Below are 20,384 nucleotides of genomic sequence, written 5' to 3' on the forward strand. Positions count from 1 at the left end.
AAATGAAGATTAAAGCTTTTCACAGAGAGCAACAGAAGCCATCATGTCTTCATGGCAACCACAGACACGAAAGACTTATGCCATCTACATCAACAAATGGCCTGACTGTACCAACAAGGAGCCTCTTACTCAGCACTGTGCATCGCGAGATCTGCCCTCTCCTGTGTACTAAACACCTCACAGAGTGTTACTTTCGGGAGCCCGCCCTCTGCGAGAAGACTTATGAAAGGGTTCTATGAAATCAGACTCTCTATTCCCACAAAGTCTAAAATTTGTACTTGGAATGTTGATAATGTGTTAGAGATGCTGAAAATTTGGTGGCCATTACCTGAAAAGTCAGTATGCTTCTAGCACTTCTCACAAGCCAACGTATCCAAACATTGCGTGCTTTAGACATTAACCATATGCGGTTAGCAGAAAAAAGCTGTACTTTCTTCATCTAAGATTTGTTGAAACATTCAAGCAGAGACTCGTATCAAGCCCCAATTGAGCTGCTGGCCTTTTCTCCTAAACCAGAGTTATGCATTGTGAAGCACCTTCCCTCCCCTCCCTTGTTCTCATCTAAATTATATTCCTATCGTGAAATTGAAAAGAAAAGAAAAACAAACATTCATAAGCTCCCTCTCAAGTCTGACCAGCTACCGGTACCGCGGTTCTCAAGTCACACCTCCATTCCTGACGACTGTTTCCACAAAACTGGAAACAATCATCACCTTACCAAGGTAAGCCTCGCTTGTTTCTCTAATTATCCATGTTTTTATTATTATTATATCATCATTACTATTATTACTATTATTATTATTACTAGCTTTTATCACAATAGCCATTAAAGCCACCATACAAAAATCTGACATGATCATATAATGGCAGTTGGAAAAAGTCAAATTACTTTTTGAAAAACTTTTTGCACCTTAACACCTCCACCCCTCACCACTGCAACAAGTATACCTGAGGGCAGTCACTGAAATATTTTCTGACTAGGTTTTTAAAACATTATACACCTATCAGATTTTTTCACTCTAACTTAGAAACCCTAAGCCCCTTTCGGGGTATGTATGTTTTAGTAAGTGTTTTACAGCACTTGCAACATAACAGTAAGTACCAAAGATTAGAGGTGTTACAAGAGAATAGCAAACACAAAAAAGGAGGAGGACAGATAAAGATGATAGATGTTTGATAGGAAAGAAGGAGCAAACCACACCAGAACACCCGCCAACCACCCACGGAGTATGTATAAAATAGCGAGAAAGATCCTTTTATTAGGGTGCAGGTAAAGAAATAATCTAAGTTGAATCCATTCAGTCCAACACATTTCCACACAACAATGCAGTTTCTGTCACAGATCTGATCGACACACAACATAGAGATGGCACAAAGTTTTGGTTGGTTCATGAATAATGCTCTCCTGCAGTTCCCTGTGCAAACCTTGGTCACTCGTCTCATGCTCTTCCCAGATCATCCAAGCCGTGGTCGGTGGCTCACATGACAAACACCTTCTCAAGGTCATCCACATGGAATATCTCTTGAGTGCGAGGACAAACAACACGGCCATCGTTGTCTCCCGCCATGTTCTCCAGAGCCTTGAACAGAGAAATAAAAATAAATCTGTGCGGTCAGCAAAATCGTTACAAATCTGATTGCACTCCTTCATTGGCAATTTTTTTTAAACCCAAAACACTTGAATCTGTTGAGGGGAATCTACTTCCATAAGCAATGTTTAGTAAGTTTTAGTGAGAGTTTTATGACACTTGCAACACAAATAGGTCATATAAGTGCTCTCAGGGTGCAATGTCTATCTTTTCACTTGGAAGTAAGTCCTTGGCTATGTTTAAGGGTAGGCAATTTTCATTTCTCTGTTTGTCAAAAAGCTAGCACTTACTGTGGGATAGGCTATTTTGTGTTCACTTTACCAGCACACATTCAGTATTTTCCTTTTCGAGTGAATGCCTGCAAAAATACTCCAGTCCACAATGCAACTCTCAGGTTTCTTCATCTCTGTTGAAACTTTTTCACATTAAAAAAGTTTTACTCCTATAATATTAATTAACAACTCGTTCACGTTCAGGTCATCTTCTCCTCCCCCAAAGACATATTCAAAACATTTCAGCCTACTCACTTAAAACAACACACAGGAAAGACAGAGAGCCCCCTCCCCGAAGAAAAGTGTACAATCAAACCAAGCAAAATAAATCCCTCTTAAACAATTTTTGGCTAAAGCTGAATATTTATTTTTCATGAGCCCAGAAATAATAACATAGAAAAGGCAGTTGGGACTAAATCAGCCACTTTTGGGGGGTTGGTGAAAACAGTGTCCTACGAATTATGAGAGCAATTATGGGGTATGGTGAAGGCGATGAGTTTTGTATTGTTCCCTGCTTTCAAAGATCAAGCAGAATTATACTTCAAGAGGGAAATTATTTTTATTTTCCTCTCGGACTTGTTTCTATCGGAAGCACAATCAGGAATAAGGTAATCACCTAGGGTCTAGATATGCCCAGATTGGAGGAAGTGGCCAGGGACAAGCAAGATTGGCACCAACTGCTCTTTGCCTTATGTACCTAGCAGTATTTGGAGAGAGTAATAAACACTTGTTTCTACACAGTAAAAAATGCTCACCTTCATTCCATAAATTCTTCCATTTGGCAGCATCATGGGAGGATTGTGCTCATTCAGAGCAAATCCAGTAATACTGCAGACAAGTTTTGAGTTAGCACAGTGAGAGAAGGGAAGGGGTTGTGCCAGCTCATTCATATGGGTGCTGCACACAGGACAGTCCGGGTTCCTCATGGACATCTCATCCTTGTAACAATGACTGGTGCAAAGTGAAGGAATGTTTGAACCGAGCTGGACTGCAGTTTACAACGACTTAGCAGCATTACAATAACCACATAATGCCCCCCCCCCCCCAAAAAAAAAACCCCCAAAAAACAGATTTACACAACAGTAACACGAAAAAGAATAAACAGAAAAATCACACCAGAATATCTCATCGGCCACTCCAGAATACAGTCAAAACTGTTTAAGACGGCCACCCATTGTTGTATAGAAAAGTATCGGTACCAATAAAGTTTAACTGCGCAGGTCATTGTAACCGGTCTTTAGTCTTCACCAATCAAACGGTGCCTTCACAAAATTTTCAAAATATAAACAATTTGACAAGATAGGCATATACCCACAGTAATAAACAACGCTATGACGAAACAAGGCGGCCCTACCCTGTCTCTCCCACCAAACGCGCAGTCCTTTACCAAGAGGGGTGGGGCGGCCAATTGTGCGATGCACAACCAACCCCTCCTATCGCCCGCTCCACACAAGCCTCGCTTGGCCAAGGACCTCGGCACACGCATGTCGAGCAGTGCGTCAAAAAAAGCATAGCTAGCTGCTTCTGGAGGGGGGGGGGGGGGATATTTTACCAACCATGCCTTTTTCCGTTTTCATTATTACTATCATTATTATTTTGTCTCAAGTGCACCTCAAAGAACATTGACTTTAGATCTCTACAGCGGCGTAATTAGTTTGACTATTCTGGGTTTGTGTTCGAGCTTCGCGTAATTTTCTTACAAAGATAAAGAAAAATCAACGGGACCACAGGCACAGTTCGACGGATGCATGATTTCCAGTAATCTATGTTCGACCTATCACTTTCACACAAAGTCAAGGAAAAGGATACGGAGTCTTCAGAGCAGACAAACCAGCCTGCAGAGTTGCTGTGAACACAGAGGTACTGTTGAGCTGGTGGAGTTTGAAGTTGTCATAACGGAATTGTAAAACCAGACTCTGCCAGTTATCCTTGCTCAGAAGATCCTGGAATTGAAAGAAAGCACAACAATCCCACTATCCTTGAACCATGACCAAAAAGGACAGGATTATAATAAAGTCAGAGGGTATTTAGTTTAGTATGGGGTTTTACGGCGCTCGCAACTCTGCATAAGGTCATATGAGCGCGCAAAACAAGTCGTTTTTTTATCTCAACAGTTTATTTCTTGGTCTGGTACTGGTCAATATTTCTGTTTAAAACTTTAAAAACGCTAAAAATTGAGTGTAAATAGATTTTAGATTTAAATTTAAAAGAACTTTCTAAATGACATTTAAAAATTCATAACTTTCCATAAAGGCCTTCATAAAATCCAAAATTCACATGGGATCAACGACGGAAAAAATGTCTTGCAATTTTTTGCATTTAAAGTATTGCCTTCGGGTCTCTCCGAAGTCTAGACATTCTGTTAAAATGTGTCTAATTGTCTGTGTCGCATCCGACACAGAACGGCTTCTTATCTCCCTGAAGGAGGTATTTGTGTGTTAGGGCCGTGTGTCCGATGCTTAATTGAGTAAAAATGACTTCGTCTCTTCCGGAGAGGTCCGAAGGATTTCGCGGTCCCAATTTGGATTAAATATTGCCGAGTTTGTTACCCGTCTGTTTTTTCCAGGGGCTCTCCCACAGACTGGAGGTTCAGAGGGTATTAACCTTCTTTTTTTTTCAGAGGGTATAAACTGTAACATGCTGATGGCAGGAAGCAAAACACTCTTAGCATAGCATTCACAACCCTCCTTACAAAACGATATATTGTGAGTCTAGACATGTGCTAAATTTCAATACAAACAACAAGTAAATAAATAAATGAAGACTCACTGAGTATGGGTTGTCTTGTCTGTTACAATCAAAAGCGAGCATTCCCATGAGCTTCTGTACGTCTGCCACTTGTTGGGGCTCTGCAGAAGAGAAATGCTTCCGAGCATGTCTGAAATAAAATCATAGTGTCAGACTATAAAAATGTGTATTGTTTAACAAGAAATACCTAAACACAATAATATTCATACAGAACTGGAAATTAAACAAGACAGCATTGGGAAATCATTGAAGAATTGCAAAGAAGAGGGACTAGCAAGAAAGCCCTTTGAACCACTAACTTGAGCGAAGCAAATGCTTTGAGGTTAAATCCAAATAGAAGTTGAATAAACATAATATATTCCAATAAGTCGATAGATTACTTTTTAAAATAATGGCTATGAAACACTGACTGGCAAATTTATTAAACAATAAGGATAGAAGAATTGTTATGTGATCATTTCCTCCTCCCCCCCCCCCCCCCCCAAATGCGCTAACTCCTTCTTTACCTCATGACGTACCTGGCGTGTCATGAAAAAGCATAATTTTTAGCGCTGTGCCATACCACGTACGTCATGGAAGTTGCACTCCTGGTTGCCTATATGACATTACATGTACATCACGCTAATAACCTGGCTCTAATTCTTCTGTACAGACTTTTAGCCACAAGCGCTTCATAGATTCATATTCAGGAATAAAAGACCTGCATATCGGTACCAAATTTGCTAGTATTACTTTACTGCTAGGCTTGCAACCGATCGATAAACACAGATCTAGGCATTCAGGCGGCTACGTGCTCTCGTAAAACGTAAACATCAAAATGACTTTAAAAAGGCAAATTAATTCACTTTTGAATTAGATTTACAGGTTATTCGAAATTATGAGTAAGATGGGAGGAAATAGGGAATAAGAAAAGTGAGTAAAAAATGACAATCGAAGACCCGGTGTCCGAAATATATCACAAGAGCGCTAGATTTTGACCGCTCTTTGATTAACACTGAGACATTAGGCTGCTGTCCTGGGTAATGAGCTCAGCTGAAAATCAGTGCTGACAGTAGGAACATATACCCCCTGGCAATGAAAGGGTTATAACTACAGCACAGACAGGACTATGTCAGATAAACAGATAAAAACCAAAAAGTAAGTTTACTTGATAGCGTCCACACGTTTGTTTTCTCTGATCAGCTCCACAAATTCTTGTTTCCTCACATTGAATTCCAGAGAACTCTGTTCATGAAACAAAAGTTATTTTTTTTAAACTATGATGTACATTCTTCTCAATAATGTTGCAGCAAGAATACAGCAAATCCCTTCAAGAAAGAAAAATCTGTATAACTTTCTCTAGCAATGATGAGACACAGAACAGCAATGAACTAAAGAGAAAGGACAGACAATAAGAATCTAAAGACATCAAGAAGAATCTATTCAAGTGAACTATAGAGGCGTGGCAATGAATACTCAAAGTGCAGCTCTGAGACAACCAAGAGAATTTTTTAAAACACATCAGGGTGGAAAGTGAAACTTTGCCCCCTAACTTAAACATCGTACGATAATTGGGGTCAGTCTCAATGTTTATTTTTTTTGTTTGTTTGACATATTTACATTACTTGTACACCCTCACCTAACTATCAAAATAAATGTATTCCACATCTGGATTTTAACACTGACTTTCACTCAGTAACTCAATTAACTATTTAATAATGAATAAAACAGTCATAAATCTTTACTCATTATGAAAATGTCAGACAATTCAGTAACAGAGTATTAAAACTTGTTCTAACCATAGGCAAAGCATACAAAGCCCGAGCATTTCCAAAAGCATGCCAACACACTCACCTTCATTTTGCGAAGCTTTGATCTGTTGTCCGCACACCAATTAAGACAAGGCTTGGTTTCAAACTTTGATAAAGAATCTTCAATTTCTTTTGACATCATGAAAAGATCAATGTTGGTCAAATCCTGAGAAATAGTCAAAGTAGTGCAAGGTCGCATGTGACACATTATTTGTTCATTGGAAGAAATGTATAACTCTGAAAAGATAACACAAACACATGAAAAAGGGACACACTAGATTAAGAAACATGTTCGATCTTGTGTGCTAAAGAAAGTTTTCTTAACAACTTTAAACAATTTAATGACAGACATCACTTAATATGATTTAAAGACAAGGGTCACAAATGCTAACCATTACCTCAATGTTTGAATGCTTGGCAAGTCTCAAAGCAGAATTATAATAGCCTGCTCTGAGAAAGTATTCCACCAGCATGCGGTCTAGCCTGTTCTTCTGCCATGTCAGAGGGGGAGAACTGTCCTGCTCTCCATATGATTTTCTTTCTTGAAGGTGAGCAAGTCTGCGTTTAATGACGTGAGTAGCACCAATTTCCTCCTGAATGCTTTCCTCTGCCTGTGATCAAGAAGGCCTCTTTAAATTCCAGAACAAAAACATCACAATATCACTAGAGTATAGAATATTACAGATATTATGTTCTTAATTAGAAGTACAAGAATGAAGAGAAAGATGTATCATGAGTTCAAAAGTTTTTTTCCATTCTATAAACATATCAAAATAGATTGCATGCTATGATGTACAGACACATTATAACGTCTCTGTGTTTGCTACCAACCATTTTTAAAAAATACAAACGAGTAAAAAAAAACTACACTATAAGTATAATATCCTAGTAGAAACTAAGAACAATCCTAATTATGCAAAGGAGAAATTGAAGGTAACATTTATCAAAGAAATAAGTGCCATTGTAAAGTTTACTTTAAATGGATCATAAATTACCATTGGGTCATATGAACAATAATTTTCAGAAGTGTGATAATAGTTTTTAGAAAAGATCTAAGTGATAGCTAATAATAGAGGCCTACCTTTCGCTTAAGCATAGACAAATTATCCACCATAGTAGTCAGTGCTGAGGTCACATCACCGACGGTTAGTGTAGGTTCTTTCATCTTTTTCTCAAACTCACCAGCTGTAACATTCACCTTTGACACTTCACGATCAATAACCTTCTGTGATGCCCGAAACTGTTTGTTCAACAACTCATAAGGAACCTAATGGAAGATTTCATGAAAGAAAAACATGATGATTTATATATAAAATATACAGTTGCCATTGTTCAAGTGTAAATTTCTTGTTCTGACATCAGTAGCTTTTAAAAAATTATATATTCATTATGGAAGATGACAATATTGCTTTGTCCGTTGAACTTTTTATGTGTGATTAATTTTTATGTGCAATCCCACAGACAAATTCTTTTGGCCATGGAACTGACAGAATCATAAATGTGTAGAAAGTCAGCCAGTAAGGCCAAGCATGATCATGTTGGCCAGTGCCATTACTTAAAACAGTTGAGTAATTCATTTCATCTTCACTTGTATGGTGCAAATAAAATAAACTCATCAAAAAGTGGTGACTTAGACCCTATAATAGAAGTTTATATTTTATAGGATTAAGAGTAAAGTTGAAAAAGCCTGGATAGAGGTACCAGTATCAGTGTGAGGCTAAGGGAGGGTACTTCAAGAAAGATTAGGCCTACAATTTGGCAGGGGGAGCACTTGTAAGCCAACCCTCAACCTAGGGGTATGGAAAACAGTGCCTATATCTATACTATGCCTAAAGCAATCATCTATAACCCCCCCCCCCCACCCACACACACCTTTTCACACTTGAATTTGAACAGCAGGGAGTTAGGTTGTAGAATAAGAAGCTCAGGCAAATTCGAAACACCAGCCCTACACTTCTGCCTAGTCTTGTCCCATCCCCCCAAGATACAGTTCTACATAACCACAGTTTCTTACCTATTCATAACTGTGCTTAAACTTCCAAAACAATCAGGCTGAGATCTAGATCTATAATTGAATGATATAACTTCATATAACCGAAGCTGAGGGGTCAGCGGGCATGACCGGGGGGGGGGGGTGTCAGGGCTAATGCACCACAGCATCATGTTCGTCACGGTTCGTGTCCGAATAGTGACAACCAGGGTTCGTGCTTGTTCCTGGAATCATAATTTATTGTGTGCAAGCAGAAAATGAGAGGCTTACCATCGTTAAGTGTGTTAACAACGAATGGTCTGGCCAGCGGCAGGTCCCACATCCCGCTCAGATTGTTGGTAGGGAGCGAGAGGTGCTGATAAACAGGCCTGGCCTTTTTATTAATGGAAAGGCGAAAAATGTTTTTACATTCTATTATATCGTTCCCAACCACATGCGGTAAATCACCAAGGGCCTAGGTGATTTTATCGGCCTGCAAAAGGTCAGAGGGGAGTCCTCGCCTCATGCCCACACCGATGTGGGAGCTATTCTCAGCAAGGAGGGGGGGGGGGTGTGGTGACAATAGCGAGACATCGGTTTTCTCACCTGGGTTGAGAATAAAGGTGGCCTAGATCTATAATACATCAAAACAAAATGAAGCTCTGCCCTCGTGGCTCTACTCTACTCTGCTACAATATTCATCATGATATAATATCTATATTCACCTTCAATTGAGATCTAAGATGATCTAGAAGAATCTAGGTAGACGACAGAAGTTGTTATCATGACTGAACTATGACACACCAGGAAATGGCTTAACATTTCAGAGAACGAAATAAAACTGGCTAGAGCTGTGACAGAAACACGGGCTAGTAACTTCAATAAGTTAAAGTAGTAGAACTGTAATGTCTTAGAGATGAGTACTAACAGTTAAGTATAATAAAGACTGCTTGGTCTGACTGCCTCATCAGTGTAGGTTTAATTCAGAGATCAAGATGGCAGAGACATAAGGCTTCAAGCTTTATAATACAACTTAAGTCAAAGGATTCTGCTTTAGGAAAACCGGGAGGACTTCCGTAACAAGCGACCACAATGAGACAGATCAGAATTGAGGGCTAGGGGTAGGGGTATATCTAGATCTAGGAGTAGGGGTAGGGTTAGGGTTAGGGTTAGGGTTAGACCTCTTCTTTATAATATTGTGTCTGTGTTTTGATGGGGTGGTCGCTCGTTACGGAAGTCCTTCCGGAAAACCTGATGTTTTATTACTGAACCTAATCCTAAAAAATGGTAGTTTCATGAGAGAATATCATGTCAAAAACACCCACCCAGACTCAGTACAGAAAAAATGTGCGTGAAATTGTTGGCGACACATTCTTTCCACGTATCTTATCTTCATTCATTCTTACAACGAACAACAGCTCTGATAGGCAACAACCCAGTTGTCTTATATTCTTATCAACAAGGTACGAGAAGAAAGGAAAACAACAAAACTAATAGAAACCATCATTACTTTAAGGGTAGAGTGCTCTAAAGTTTTCACGTCCGCCATGGCATATGATCTCGCCAATCGTCAAAAGTAATGTTGAGAATGGAACCTTCCTTGGTCAAGGCTGAGAAAAAGTCAGAAATGGCTTGATAAACAAGGTGTACTTTGTACTGTATAGGTCTCGAGTAGCAATACTAGTATGAAGTTTGTACAGTAGGAAAATATCGATAAACAATTTATACATAGTGTGTAGTGTAAGTGGGTAAGGCAAGAGAAGACCGTAAAAATTTCCAGTCCTCTTACCCTTTGCTTAAAAATTAAACAAATTTTAAAAAATAATGAAACGTTGCAAGAAAATCTTGAAACCCTTCAACCATTTGTGCTTTTGCTAACATGAAACCAGAACAAAAATTATAGACTGACTGATACTGATAGAGAAATAACGTTATTGTCTCTCTCACCACCAGTGAGAAAGAAGGGCTTATTATTAATGTTTTAAAGAATTTTTAAGTCTTGGACCTAGTATTTAGAGTCTAGGAAAAAAAACGAGACCATACATGTGCTGTCGTTTTTTTGTTGTTGTTGTTGTTTTTGTGGGGGTTTTTGTTGTTCGTTTTTTTTTTTTTTTTTGGGGGGGGGGGGTTCACTCTGACTCAGTGCATAGATCTAGATGCCCGAACTTCACAAAGAACATAATAATACAACTATAGCAATACATGACAATGTGTGTATTGTCAATAATATTAACAGCGGAAAGAAATAATAAATCTACGAATGGGAGAGTCTTCCCAGGGGCGGTTCGTTAACTGGGCAAGGGCAAGCAGACAAGCGGAGCCGGTCACTTTTAGAAGGCTGTACATTGGACAAGAGATTGGTTGTTGGTAATAATTCTTATTCAGTTTCAAGTAATCCAAATTAATATTTATCAACATTCAAATAGCACTTTGCCTATAAAAATACGCTCAAAGAGACAATAAAAGATCTTCTGATATGTTGTCGCACCACAAAAACTAGTTCCTGTAAATCTCTGTTTATCTCGCTGGCTCACAACGTTGTTGTTACTAACTGCTGTCAGGATGCGCGAGCCGCGAGACTTTGTACCACGTGCTCAGTGGTGACGTCACCTAGGTCGGTGAACTGAGCAATTGCCAACAGAGTGGAAAGAGCCCTCATAAAGATCACTTTTCTTGCCAATTTGGCTCTTCTGTTGATTATAAAGGACTGTCTTGAATAGTACATATTATAGTTTTATTAGTAATATTTATCATTAAACCTGTCTTTGTTTACTGTCAGTTAACACGTACAAGTACTGTTATAATGGCTCCAATCTTTATCGCTAATCGAATTTTGGACCACCCATGGTTCTGTTTGATTCTGATCGCCGCCTACTACAACCTTACCTGGCCTTTAAAAAAAAACAGGCCGGTAATTTCGAGATTTGGTCAGTCAGTGTAAATCAGGAATTTTAACGGAGGTGGGAGTCGCGGGCTGGTAACTAGCGAACGACACTTACCTGTCAGTCTGGACTCCACCGCCCCCCGCCCCCTCTCTGCGTAAATGTGTGTGGTCGGGGGGGGGGGGTCGATGTGAATGATAGCCGGTCAGTTTCACAAACCACGATCCGCCCCTGGTCCTCACGTAGGCCTACCAATAACCCACCAATTTTCAGAAAAATAATATTGGTCGAAGTCAGGACTGCTGTTAGCAAAAACAAGGCAGATCTTATAATGCTAGGCTAGTATAAACATAACTGACAAGAAAGATAGGCTAGCTGTGTAGATCTATTATGAATTCTTTTTGCCTTTTAAAAGATTATTACGTAGAAATGTAAACTGCAGTAACTGTAAATGCGAAATCTATGAAAACGAAAAATTACTACTTGTATGCTGGCTAAAAACTTGAACTGGCAAATGGCAAAGTTTGAGCACCTGTCCTGTCACTGTCAACAAACTCAACGAGGACTGCGCTAGCCTCTCACTCTCTTGTTCTACTACTGGAAAGGGCATTCGAAAAAAAGATCGGACACGTAATTCGTAATTTGCAGTAACATAGATTTAGTTTGCCTTTGTGTATGTTTGCAGTAGATCTATAATCTATAACAAGGGGAAGATTGAAGAATACCGGACCACTCGTAAGATCTATATCTAGATCTAGAATCTAGAGATATATATATAGATCTGGTGATCTTGTAGTCCACGATCCATTTGTTTACATCCAGAGAAGAAATCCAGAAGTCTTGAAGACCAAATACTATTTGAATTAGGCTACACAAAGAGCAGGGATGCAACCTAACTGCAAAACATCAAATTAGGATAAAATTCAGGGGAGCATGCCCCCCTGAACCCCTCCACGTCCATATTTTTTTTAGGTCAGGGGGGCATGAAACCCCCCTGCTTGACTTTAACGAACGAAACTACAAAATCGCCCTAGATCTAGATATACTTGCACAAGAATGTGGGGTGGGTGCCCAGTGGGTGGGGGTCGGGGGTTCAGTGGGGTCTCCCCCCTGACAAAATTGTAATGAATAGATCTAGAATCTAGATATAGATTATAGATCTAGAATCTAGATAAATCTACCGGTCCGAGATTCACCATTGAGAGATATTAATTTTAAAAACTGGGGAAAATCATGAATTCCTAAGGTTGAGACATGATGGGCAAAGTCAGTCCAATGATGGTCCAGTATAACAAGAAAAGCAAAAATAACAAACTGCGGTGCTTTTTCGGTAGTTTCCACCCCCCTTATTTGAGCCTGACCTAGATCTACATCTAGATCTAGATCTATACGTTTGATTCGCGGTGAGCTAAGATATCAAACCTAACAACTGCAAAACATTAAATTATGGTAAAATTCAGGGGGGCATGCCCCCCTGAAACCCCCCTTCCTATTTTTATAAGGTCAGGGGAGCAAGCCCCCCTGAAACCCCCCTACTCTTGTGGCCCGAACCCGTGAATAAAATTGCGGGGTGGGAACTACCGAAAAAGCGCCCAAACTGCTTCATAATGCCCAGTGCACTTTAGTAAGCCTTAGCCTTGTTGGCCTTGCCTAAGTTCAAGTTCTTCGTCATTCAATAAAGTAAAGATCTCCGCTCGGCTTTGGACTTGGGCAGCTATCAGTCTCACGCGATAACCTGGTTTTGGCCCCAACGATAACTAGATCTATGGCGTGTGGGTTTTGGCTCCACCGACGATTAGATCTACTTCTGGTTCTAAACAATTAGCCTACTTTTCTACGCACATGTCAATATGTTTGATGTGTGACGAACAAGAGATATCAAACACATGTGATCAAATGTAGAACGACGCAAACTTTATAGGTAAGGTGGCCTTCTTGTGTGACGTCAGACCGGGATAACCCTCCGATCACGTGACTGCATCTAAATATAGCCAACCACGTGGCACCAAAGATTCTCTACTTGGCTACACAGTCTTGAATGGCATGACGCTTTGGTGCGATGTTTTTCCAGGAATACTGGTAATGTGATATGATGCGGTGCTCCGATGATGCTGCTGCTTATCTCTTCTGCGCATTGTTTATACAGGCCCGGCGGGGGGGGGAGGTAATCTTCCGGTGTCTTTACAGCAATTTTCGTGCGCTTTATTGTCTTTGCATTTACTGTGTTTCAATTTCAAGCATCAGCGTTCTTACTGTTCTGAGCATCAACGGTCTAAGCGATCTTCCATCATGTCGAAGTGTGATATTTTATCGTGTGAAACACATCGATACGAATAAAATACGTCAAGCCAATGACCCACTATGTCGTTCCATCAAAGTTCGTGTTTAGAGAATCTTTGGTTCCAAGCAGTATCTCCACGGCCTTCTAAAATTAGTCTTTTGGTATCCCAGGATGTGATGACATCACATTACTAAAATTAGCAGCCAATCAGGCAGGTGTGTCCTTCTATGTTTAGCCACATGTCAAATGATCGACCATTTCGATGCGGATCGTTTCTTTTAAAGTTTTGTAAGCACAAAAAATTAAGCACTTACAAGAGATTGGACTCAATAGAACGCTGAGCAGCAAATGGAGTAGATCTAATTCGAGACTGCAAGATATTTGTAAATGAATACTGTGAGGTGCAAAAACTGTGTATACTAGGGGGAACCGCTAGGAAAGACTCAAAGAAAGAAGCTTGGAGACTGCCAATACAAACCACGCGCTACACAAAATCATCACTATTTTTTAAATCACGATCAGATGTCGCAGCGGGCATCCCCCTTGCGAGGTCAAAACAAGAAGGCTGTTACTTTAAATATCGACCAATGGCATTTAGTTGTCTTTCTCAAGCTATCCGCTTGTATAGAATCAAACCTAGTTGCAGAACATCACATCATGCTATGGTTAAATTCAGGCATATTTTTATTAGGTGAGGGGGGCAAGCAAGTGAAATATTACTGTTCATTTTGTACTGAAAAATAGCAGCATATCTCTCGCTCTCTTATACAGTATACAGAGTATATTTAAGTCAGTATTGATATCCCCAAGTACTCTTGAGGCCAAAACCGGAGAATGCCAGTGTCACTGGCCTACTGTCACTTCCACTTTATCAATCACTTGCAATTATCACACCCTCGAACAAAAGCAAAGACAATGTCTACAGAAATGCCAACTAGTACGATTTTACGCATTTTAGTACGATTTTTTTCCTAAAATACGCGAATACGACTTTTCATGAAAAAATACGCATCCTGGAATGCGAAAAATAGGAGATTCAGCTTGGGCAAGTTATCCTAATTATTTCAAGTCCCATCTTTTGTCCAAATGGTTTCAGTATCGCGGAACCGGAATATTTGAAAACCAAGTCTGATAAGGTCAGTAAGTTCAATTTTGCCAGTCACGATTGTGATATTATGTTCGTTCAGCTTTTCCCCGTCCGAGAGTACATTTCACTTTCAGGCGGCAGGCTCGATCGGTAAAATCAAGATCTACTTTCACTTTCGTTACCACCCAGAAGTTTGCCAGCGGTAGTCTGATAACGCAACATTTGTGACCTGCAGGTTGTGCAGTATAAACGCTGTGTCGCTGTGCAAATAAAATTTAATCAATACTCCAACTCATCTCTGTGCTGTCACTTGTGGGGAAAAAAGAAAAGAAAATACAAGCGTCGTCCAATGTTTAGATTGTCTGGCTCGCCATCGTGACCGGTCAGTGACCCTGCGCGCATTCGCATCATAAAAATACGGCATCGTGTGAGCAAAGACCGTCTTTGATGGGAGTAACAGCATGGCGAAATATAGGACTACGGAATAGGGGAGGGGATTATTGATTTTTTTTTAAAAGATACACTGGGGTGGAGGGGGGGGGGGGGGGGTGAAGGCAACGCCAGAGGACAAAAACTAGGAAACTATTTCAGTTCAGTATTTTGATTAGAGCTCTCTGCAAAGCGCGCATTGGTGCAGGCTGTGTGCGGAATAGGGACCCTTCATACTTTGCAAGTCTGTATTATTTAAATAAAGTGTTCGCGTTTCATTGGATGGGTGATAGTAAATTATACCTACACTGTATGTTGTAGCTTTCTGTTTCAAGACTGGCAGATTTTCAGTGTCACTTCATCTTGCCCTCCAGCAGTTGTTACAACTCTCACACAGCGTGAGTCTACTTGAGCCATTCAAGTTATTGCTTTTCTATGAGTTTGAGCAATAATTTTAGTCTGTCAGTTCATAACATGAATCATGACACCCAGACTGGTTCTTGATAGTCGAAATTCTTGGTCTAGGCCCTTCCGAACGCTCAAAGCAGGATTAATTTTTTATTTAACAATGAGACGGAAATATAATAGACTGAAGTACTTAAAAGTCCAACAAGACCCCAGTGCGACACTGAACACTAACATATTGTTGACTGGATATATGTATATTGTACGCATGTGTGCTCCCTTTTTCGAGCTGGTCTACTAGTAAATTTTTTTCAGGAAATATTGCTGGACACCGTGAACATTTTACTAGTTGGTTGGTCGGCCGTGGGGAATACACTTTTCCCCCTGAAAATACACATTTTCATATTTCCCAATACTCATTTCGGTTTTCTGTGGTTGGCATCTCTGTGTCTACAGACTTGTCAATTGTTTTATTTTAGAATAAAATTATTGTTACCTTGATCTTGTGTTTTGTCTTCCATGAGTTGAAGTTTGAACTTTTACTCTCAAGAGGCTTGGTTAACTCTGGGGGAATTCATTTCTAAAACATGAGCTGGAGTTAAAAATCGTAAATCACCGTAATTTTGTTAAAAGTAGGTGGCAATATACTGGCTTTAAATAGGCCTTCCATAATGATTTTGATGGGCATTGAGTATTTAATCTAGATATCATAATGGTCGCTCGTTATGGAAGTCTCCTGTTTTTGTCTTAGCTGCTGCTTCAAAGCTAGTATTGTTGTTGTGAATAGTTTTTTATATTATTACAAAAAAGACTCATGCTTTTCAGGAAGTCTAAGATGTGGGTGGCTGGCAGGTGCTCTAGTATGGTTTGCTTCTTCTTTCCTATCAAACATCTATCGTCCTTATCTTTCCTCCTTCTGTTTTGTATTTGTTACTCTCTTGTAACACTTGTAACACATCTAATATTCGGTACTTATATGACCTTATTGTGTTGCAAGTGCCGTAAAACTCTTACTAAAACTAGAAGTCTAGAATGTCTGAGTGTTCAAGGATCTGCTGGGTTTTGAGGGGGGGGGTTGCTTTGGTAAGTGTTTTACGGTGCTCGCAACTGCACAAGGTCATATGAGCGTGTGGGACACATTAGCATTTTCAGTTTGTAGGAATTATTATTTAATTTTGCTTGGGTGGCGGCCGAAGCCTAGTCTTTAGTACCAATTTTAGGCTCACCAAAGGATCTTTGACGTGCACAACTTGCACACTGGACCTCCTGAGATTTTTTCGCTTTTATTCGAGAAGGTTAGGTTTTAAATCTTACCTACCCTACTAAGATAGAGGTGTGGCTGAAAGACAGCAGTAAGAAGGAGCCAAGGAGTAGCAATAGAAAGGCAGCAGAAAGAGTCAGGAGCCCAGAAGAGGGGGGGGGGAGGGGGGGAGGGGGAGGGCAGACAGTGGAGATGAAAATAGACGACAGACAGAACATGGTTAGAGAGTAGGAAAGGAGCAGAAAGGAAAACATTTTAGAGAAGAAAATTTTCCCTCACTGTCAGGTTTCGAACCGGGAATCTATTGAATGAGCGGCGAACACCTAACCTCTAGACCACAAGAGCCCCCTAGGATCTGCTGGGGTAATAATAGTTAAAAACCACTAAGAGAATGCTGTACAGCATGCTATATATACTGTAATTATTATTATTATTATTCATTTCTTTTTTATTTTCACTTGAGAATCTCAAACAAGATCTCAAACTTTATTATGAAATTGTTTGTTGCTCCTTGATTAAGATTGCTTGCAAGTGTTATTTTCTTTTTGTTTTCCGTCATAATTATGAAGTATCCAGATCTTTATAAAATCTAGATCTAACTTTACATGTGTTTAATCCAGATTATTTGCTTCAAACTGAATATTTCCTCAGAAATGCTGAGAAATTTGATTCTGAAATTCAAAGAATCAACAAAGATATCGTCCAAGTTCTTTAAAATGGCTGAAAGTCTCGCGCAAGCTGAGGAAGTCATCGGGGTAGATATAATTTATCTCTTGCCATATTGATGAAGCTCTAAGTCTCACATACAGATTTGTTTGTGAACCATTTGTAATCCTACTCCTCTGCTAGCTTCCACCCAACTTGCCTGAATAGTTCTCTCTGTGTGGCCGTTTAACATTATAATCAAGATCTCAGTAGTATCATTTAATGTGCAGTTTACAGCTATATGAGAGCAATTTGTCAATAAGAAAAAACATTTTAAATGAATAGAGATCTAGGTCTGTACTGATTTGAAAATGTTATCATATTTTTACCTATGTTCTATGTATACTAAAACTTGCTTTTTGTAAGGAGGGATGTCTTTGAAAACAGACAGTGTGGTGCTGCATTGGGCCATATTATGTTGTGTGAATTATGATTTTGTTTTTGTATACATGTAATATATATATATATATATATATATATATATATATATATATATATATATATATATATATATATATATATATATATGAGCTTTTGCCAATAGATGGGTACCTAAAATGTAGCACAGATGGTTGATGATAAATTTCTATTCATGTTTATCTCCTCCTACAAAATGTGTGTGTGTGTGCGTGCGTGTGTGTGTGTGTGTGTGTGGTTTTTTGAAAATGAAAATATGAATCAAGAAGTGATTCACAAGAGGTATGGCAAATGGAGAGGAATTAAAATTAATTACGTTTATAGTTCCCAACATGGCAAGCCATAATCTATTTGAGTTTTACATGTAAACTGGTATAAGGTGGCTTGCTTTTTAAATGACTGAATTAAAATTTGTAAAATGATATAGATAACTGCATAAGTTTAAAACTGTCCTCATAATACTCTTTACAGTGACTCTTACATATATTATTCTGCTGTCTCTTCAGAAAAGACCTGCAACAGAAGACCATGAGCCAGTCGTCCCAAAGAAAAAGAAAAAGAAGAAGGGACAACCTGTGAGTGACTATCATAATCATATCTTGATTTAATGAAGATGAAGGCTTGTTCATAGTTTGAATGCAGTTGTGAGTTCGAATCCTGTCAGGGGCACAATGTTTTGTCCTTGGGAAAGACACTTTACACAAATTGTCCTCACTTCACAGAGGTGGGCATAGGTACCCAGCTACAGACAGGGAAAGATCTTGTCAGTTTGTTAGTGTTTGAGTGCTTAATCAGCTGCTTGCATTGTATTCAGCCCGGGGAGTCAAGAATGTTTCTGAGTTTCTAAATGTTTAAAGGCCTGCAGGGGTAACGATATAATGTAAGGCACATAGAGGTTGCTGTCTAGCGGGGATATACGCTGTACAAGTGCTATTTGTTATTATTATTAATTAGCTATCCACATAAAAACTTCTCTTTTGGGGTGTCCGTGTGTAACCACCCAGCCTCTGTGTCTAAGAATATGTGTTGATATTCCTTTATATCAGAGTGTACAGATGTAAACCGCTCCGTCACTTGGAATAAGACATGAAATATGTCACTGGTGAACGGGTTAATTGCTGTCTCATTATTGTTGTTGATATCATTTACCTTCATGTCTCCCATAGTCGTGCTACAAGCACAAGGTCTCTCTTTGTAACAGACGATTGGCCTAGTCCAGAAAAATGACGTTGAGTTGACTTTATCCACCATGTACCTATGTTAAAGAGCTATGCTTGTATCTAAATCAAGCCCTTTGTTACACATTACATTGTTGTTTGGGAATTTCCAATTCCATGTGCTAAAGTGGATGGTTGGGGGGTGCTCTGATTTGCTTCTTCTTTCCTATTCCTATCAAACATCTATCATCCTTATCTCTCCTCCTTCTTTTTTGTGTTTGTTGCTCTCTTGTAACACCTCTAATCTTCGGCACTTATATGACCTTATTGTGTTGCAAGTGCCGTAAATAACTTACAAAAACTAAACATGTGTTAAATCAATTATGAGATAAGATCTGCATACTAATAAGCATCTTCCTTTCATGACCTCGGATATTTGTCTCTTTGAGGAAACACATTGTGGTCATTCGACAATACTTGAAAAGGATGTTTTCTTTTGGGGAACTTATAAAAGGAAGCATAACTTTATTGTTATTATTCAAACAGGATTTCTGTTCCATTTTTAAAAAATCTGAAACTTAAAAAGGCAGACAACACCATACATGGTATTAAATATGCAAATTAATGTTTCTGATTTGTGTAAACAGTTTTGAATGTGCTGCAACATTGCCTTTGTTCTGCTGCTGATTGGACATTATAATTGTCCGCTATGTCCATTTAAAGATATAAAAACATCATTACAATTTTTTCCCAGGTCACTCTTGGCCCTTCAGAGAATGCTAAACGAAAGATTGCCCTTCTTGTTTCATACAATGGAGCTGGCTACTATGGTGTGCAAATGTAAGTGTATATTTATGTGTACCAAATGTGGTGGGAGATGTTTCCCAGACAATAGATAGTGAAGACTGAGCAAGTTTGCTTGTGATTTTTTTTTTCTTTTTATGTCTTGTTCCAATATTATCACTGAATATTTCAGAGAGGGCGAGAACATGTATGAGCATATGAAGGTTTAATTATAATCATAACCATGTAATTGTGTTAGAGATTTAATTGAACATGACTGTAAAATCTTGATGAAAAAAAGGATGTTAGCTGAATGTTTGTAACACAAAAGTAGGTGGAAAAAGAGGGATAGATGATGATGATGAGGAGAGTCTGGTCTGGTGAAATTCCACAAAATATTCTAAAGTTGATTATTCAAATCCAGCTTTTCTTCTTTGACTGCTGTAGAAATCGTGGCTTCGCTACCATAGAGAGTGAGCTGTTTCCAGCATTGGTGAAAATTGGAGCAATCCAGCCAGACCATGCAGAGACACCTTCCAAGATGTGGTTTCAGCGAGGCTCAAGAACAGACAAAGGTGTTTCTGCTGTGGGACAAACGTTTTCTCTCAA

The 20,384-nt window shown here is 39.2% G+C and overlaps 2 protein-coding genes across 4 annotated transcripts in view; one reads left to right on the forward strand and one right to left on the reverse strand.

The window, feature by feature from the left end:
• Positions 1–278: 278 nt before the first annotated feature.
• Positions 279–10,912, reverse strand: LOC101849262 (E3 ubiquitin-protein transferase MAEA). 2 transcript variants are annotated; one of them, XM_005090147.3, is made up of 10 exons: positions 10,857–10,912; positions 9,879–9,978; positions 7,481–7,666; positions 6,798–7,010; positions 6,443–6,565; positions 5,757–5,833; positions 4,631–4,739; positions 3,671–3,804; positions 2,617–2,812; positions 279–1,580 (listed from the first exon to the last, which is right to left on the reverse strand). In XM_005090147.3, the coding sequence occupies exons 2-10, from the start codon at positions 9,915–9,917 to the stop codon at positions 1,479–1,481; spliced, it is 1,179 nt and encodes a 392-aa protein (XP_005090204.1). In that variant the 5' UTR covers positions 9,918–9,978; positions 10,857–10,912; the 3' UTR covers positions 279–1,478. The 2 variants fall into 2 exon arrangements, with proteins under 2 accessions (XP_005090204.1, XP_035826567.1); XM_035970674.1 differs by lacking the exons at positions 9,879–9,978; positions 10,857–10,912 and adding an exon at positions 8,660–8,782 and having other exon boundaries at positions 1,468–1,580.
• A 517-nt stretch (positions 10,913–11,429) lies between these two features.
• The window catches only part of LOC101849511 (tRNA pseudouridine synthase A), a 24,672-nt gene continuing 15,717 nt past the window's right edge, over positions 11,430–20,384 (forward strand). Inside the window, exons 1-5 of one of the 2 annotated variants that reach the window (XM_013084539.2) lie at positions 11,430–11,454; positions 17,365–17,468; positions 18,342–18,410; positions 19,747–19,832; positions 20,223–20,384. The exon at positions 20,223–20,384 is cut by the window's right edge and continues 1 nt beyond it. In XM_013084539.2, the coding sequence (XP_012939993.1) occupies positions 11,445–11,454; positions 17,365–17,468; positions 18,342–18,410; positions 19,747–19,832; positions 20,223–20,384 (431 nt within the window). In that variant the 5' untranslated portion in view covers positions 11,430–11,444. Of the gene's footprint in view, positions 11,455–11,733; positions 11,881–17,364; positions 17,469–18,341; positions 18,411–19,746; positions 19,833–20,222 lie in introns of those variants that run through there. The other variant, XM_005090148.3, reaches the window with a different exon arrangement.

Source organism: Aplysia californica, unplaced genomic scaffold, assembly GCF_000002075.1.
Source record: "Aplysia californica isolate F4 #8 unplaced genomic scaffold, AplCal3.0 scaffold00013, whole genome shotgun sequence".
In the NCBI taxonomy this organism is placed as follows: domain Eukaryota; kingdom Metazoa; phylum Mollusca; class Gastropoda; order Aplysiida; family Aplysiidae; genus Aplysia; species Aplysia californica.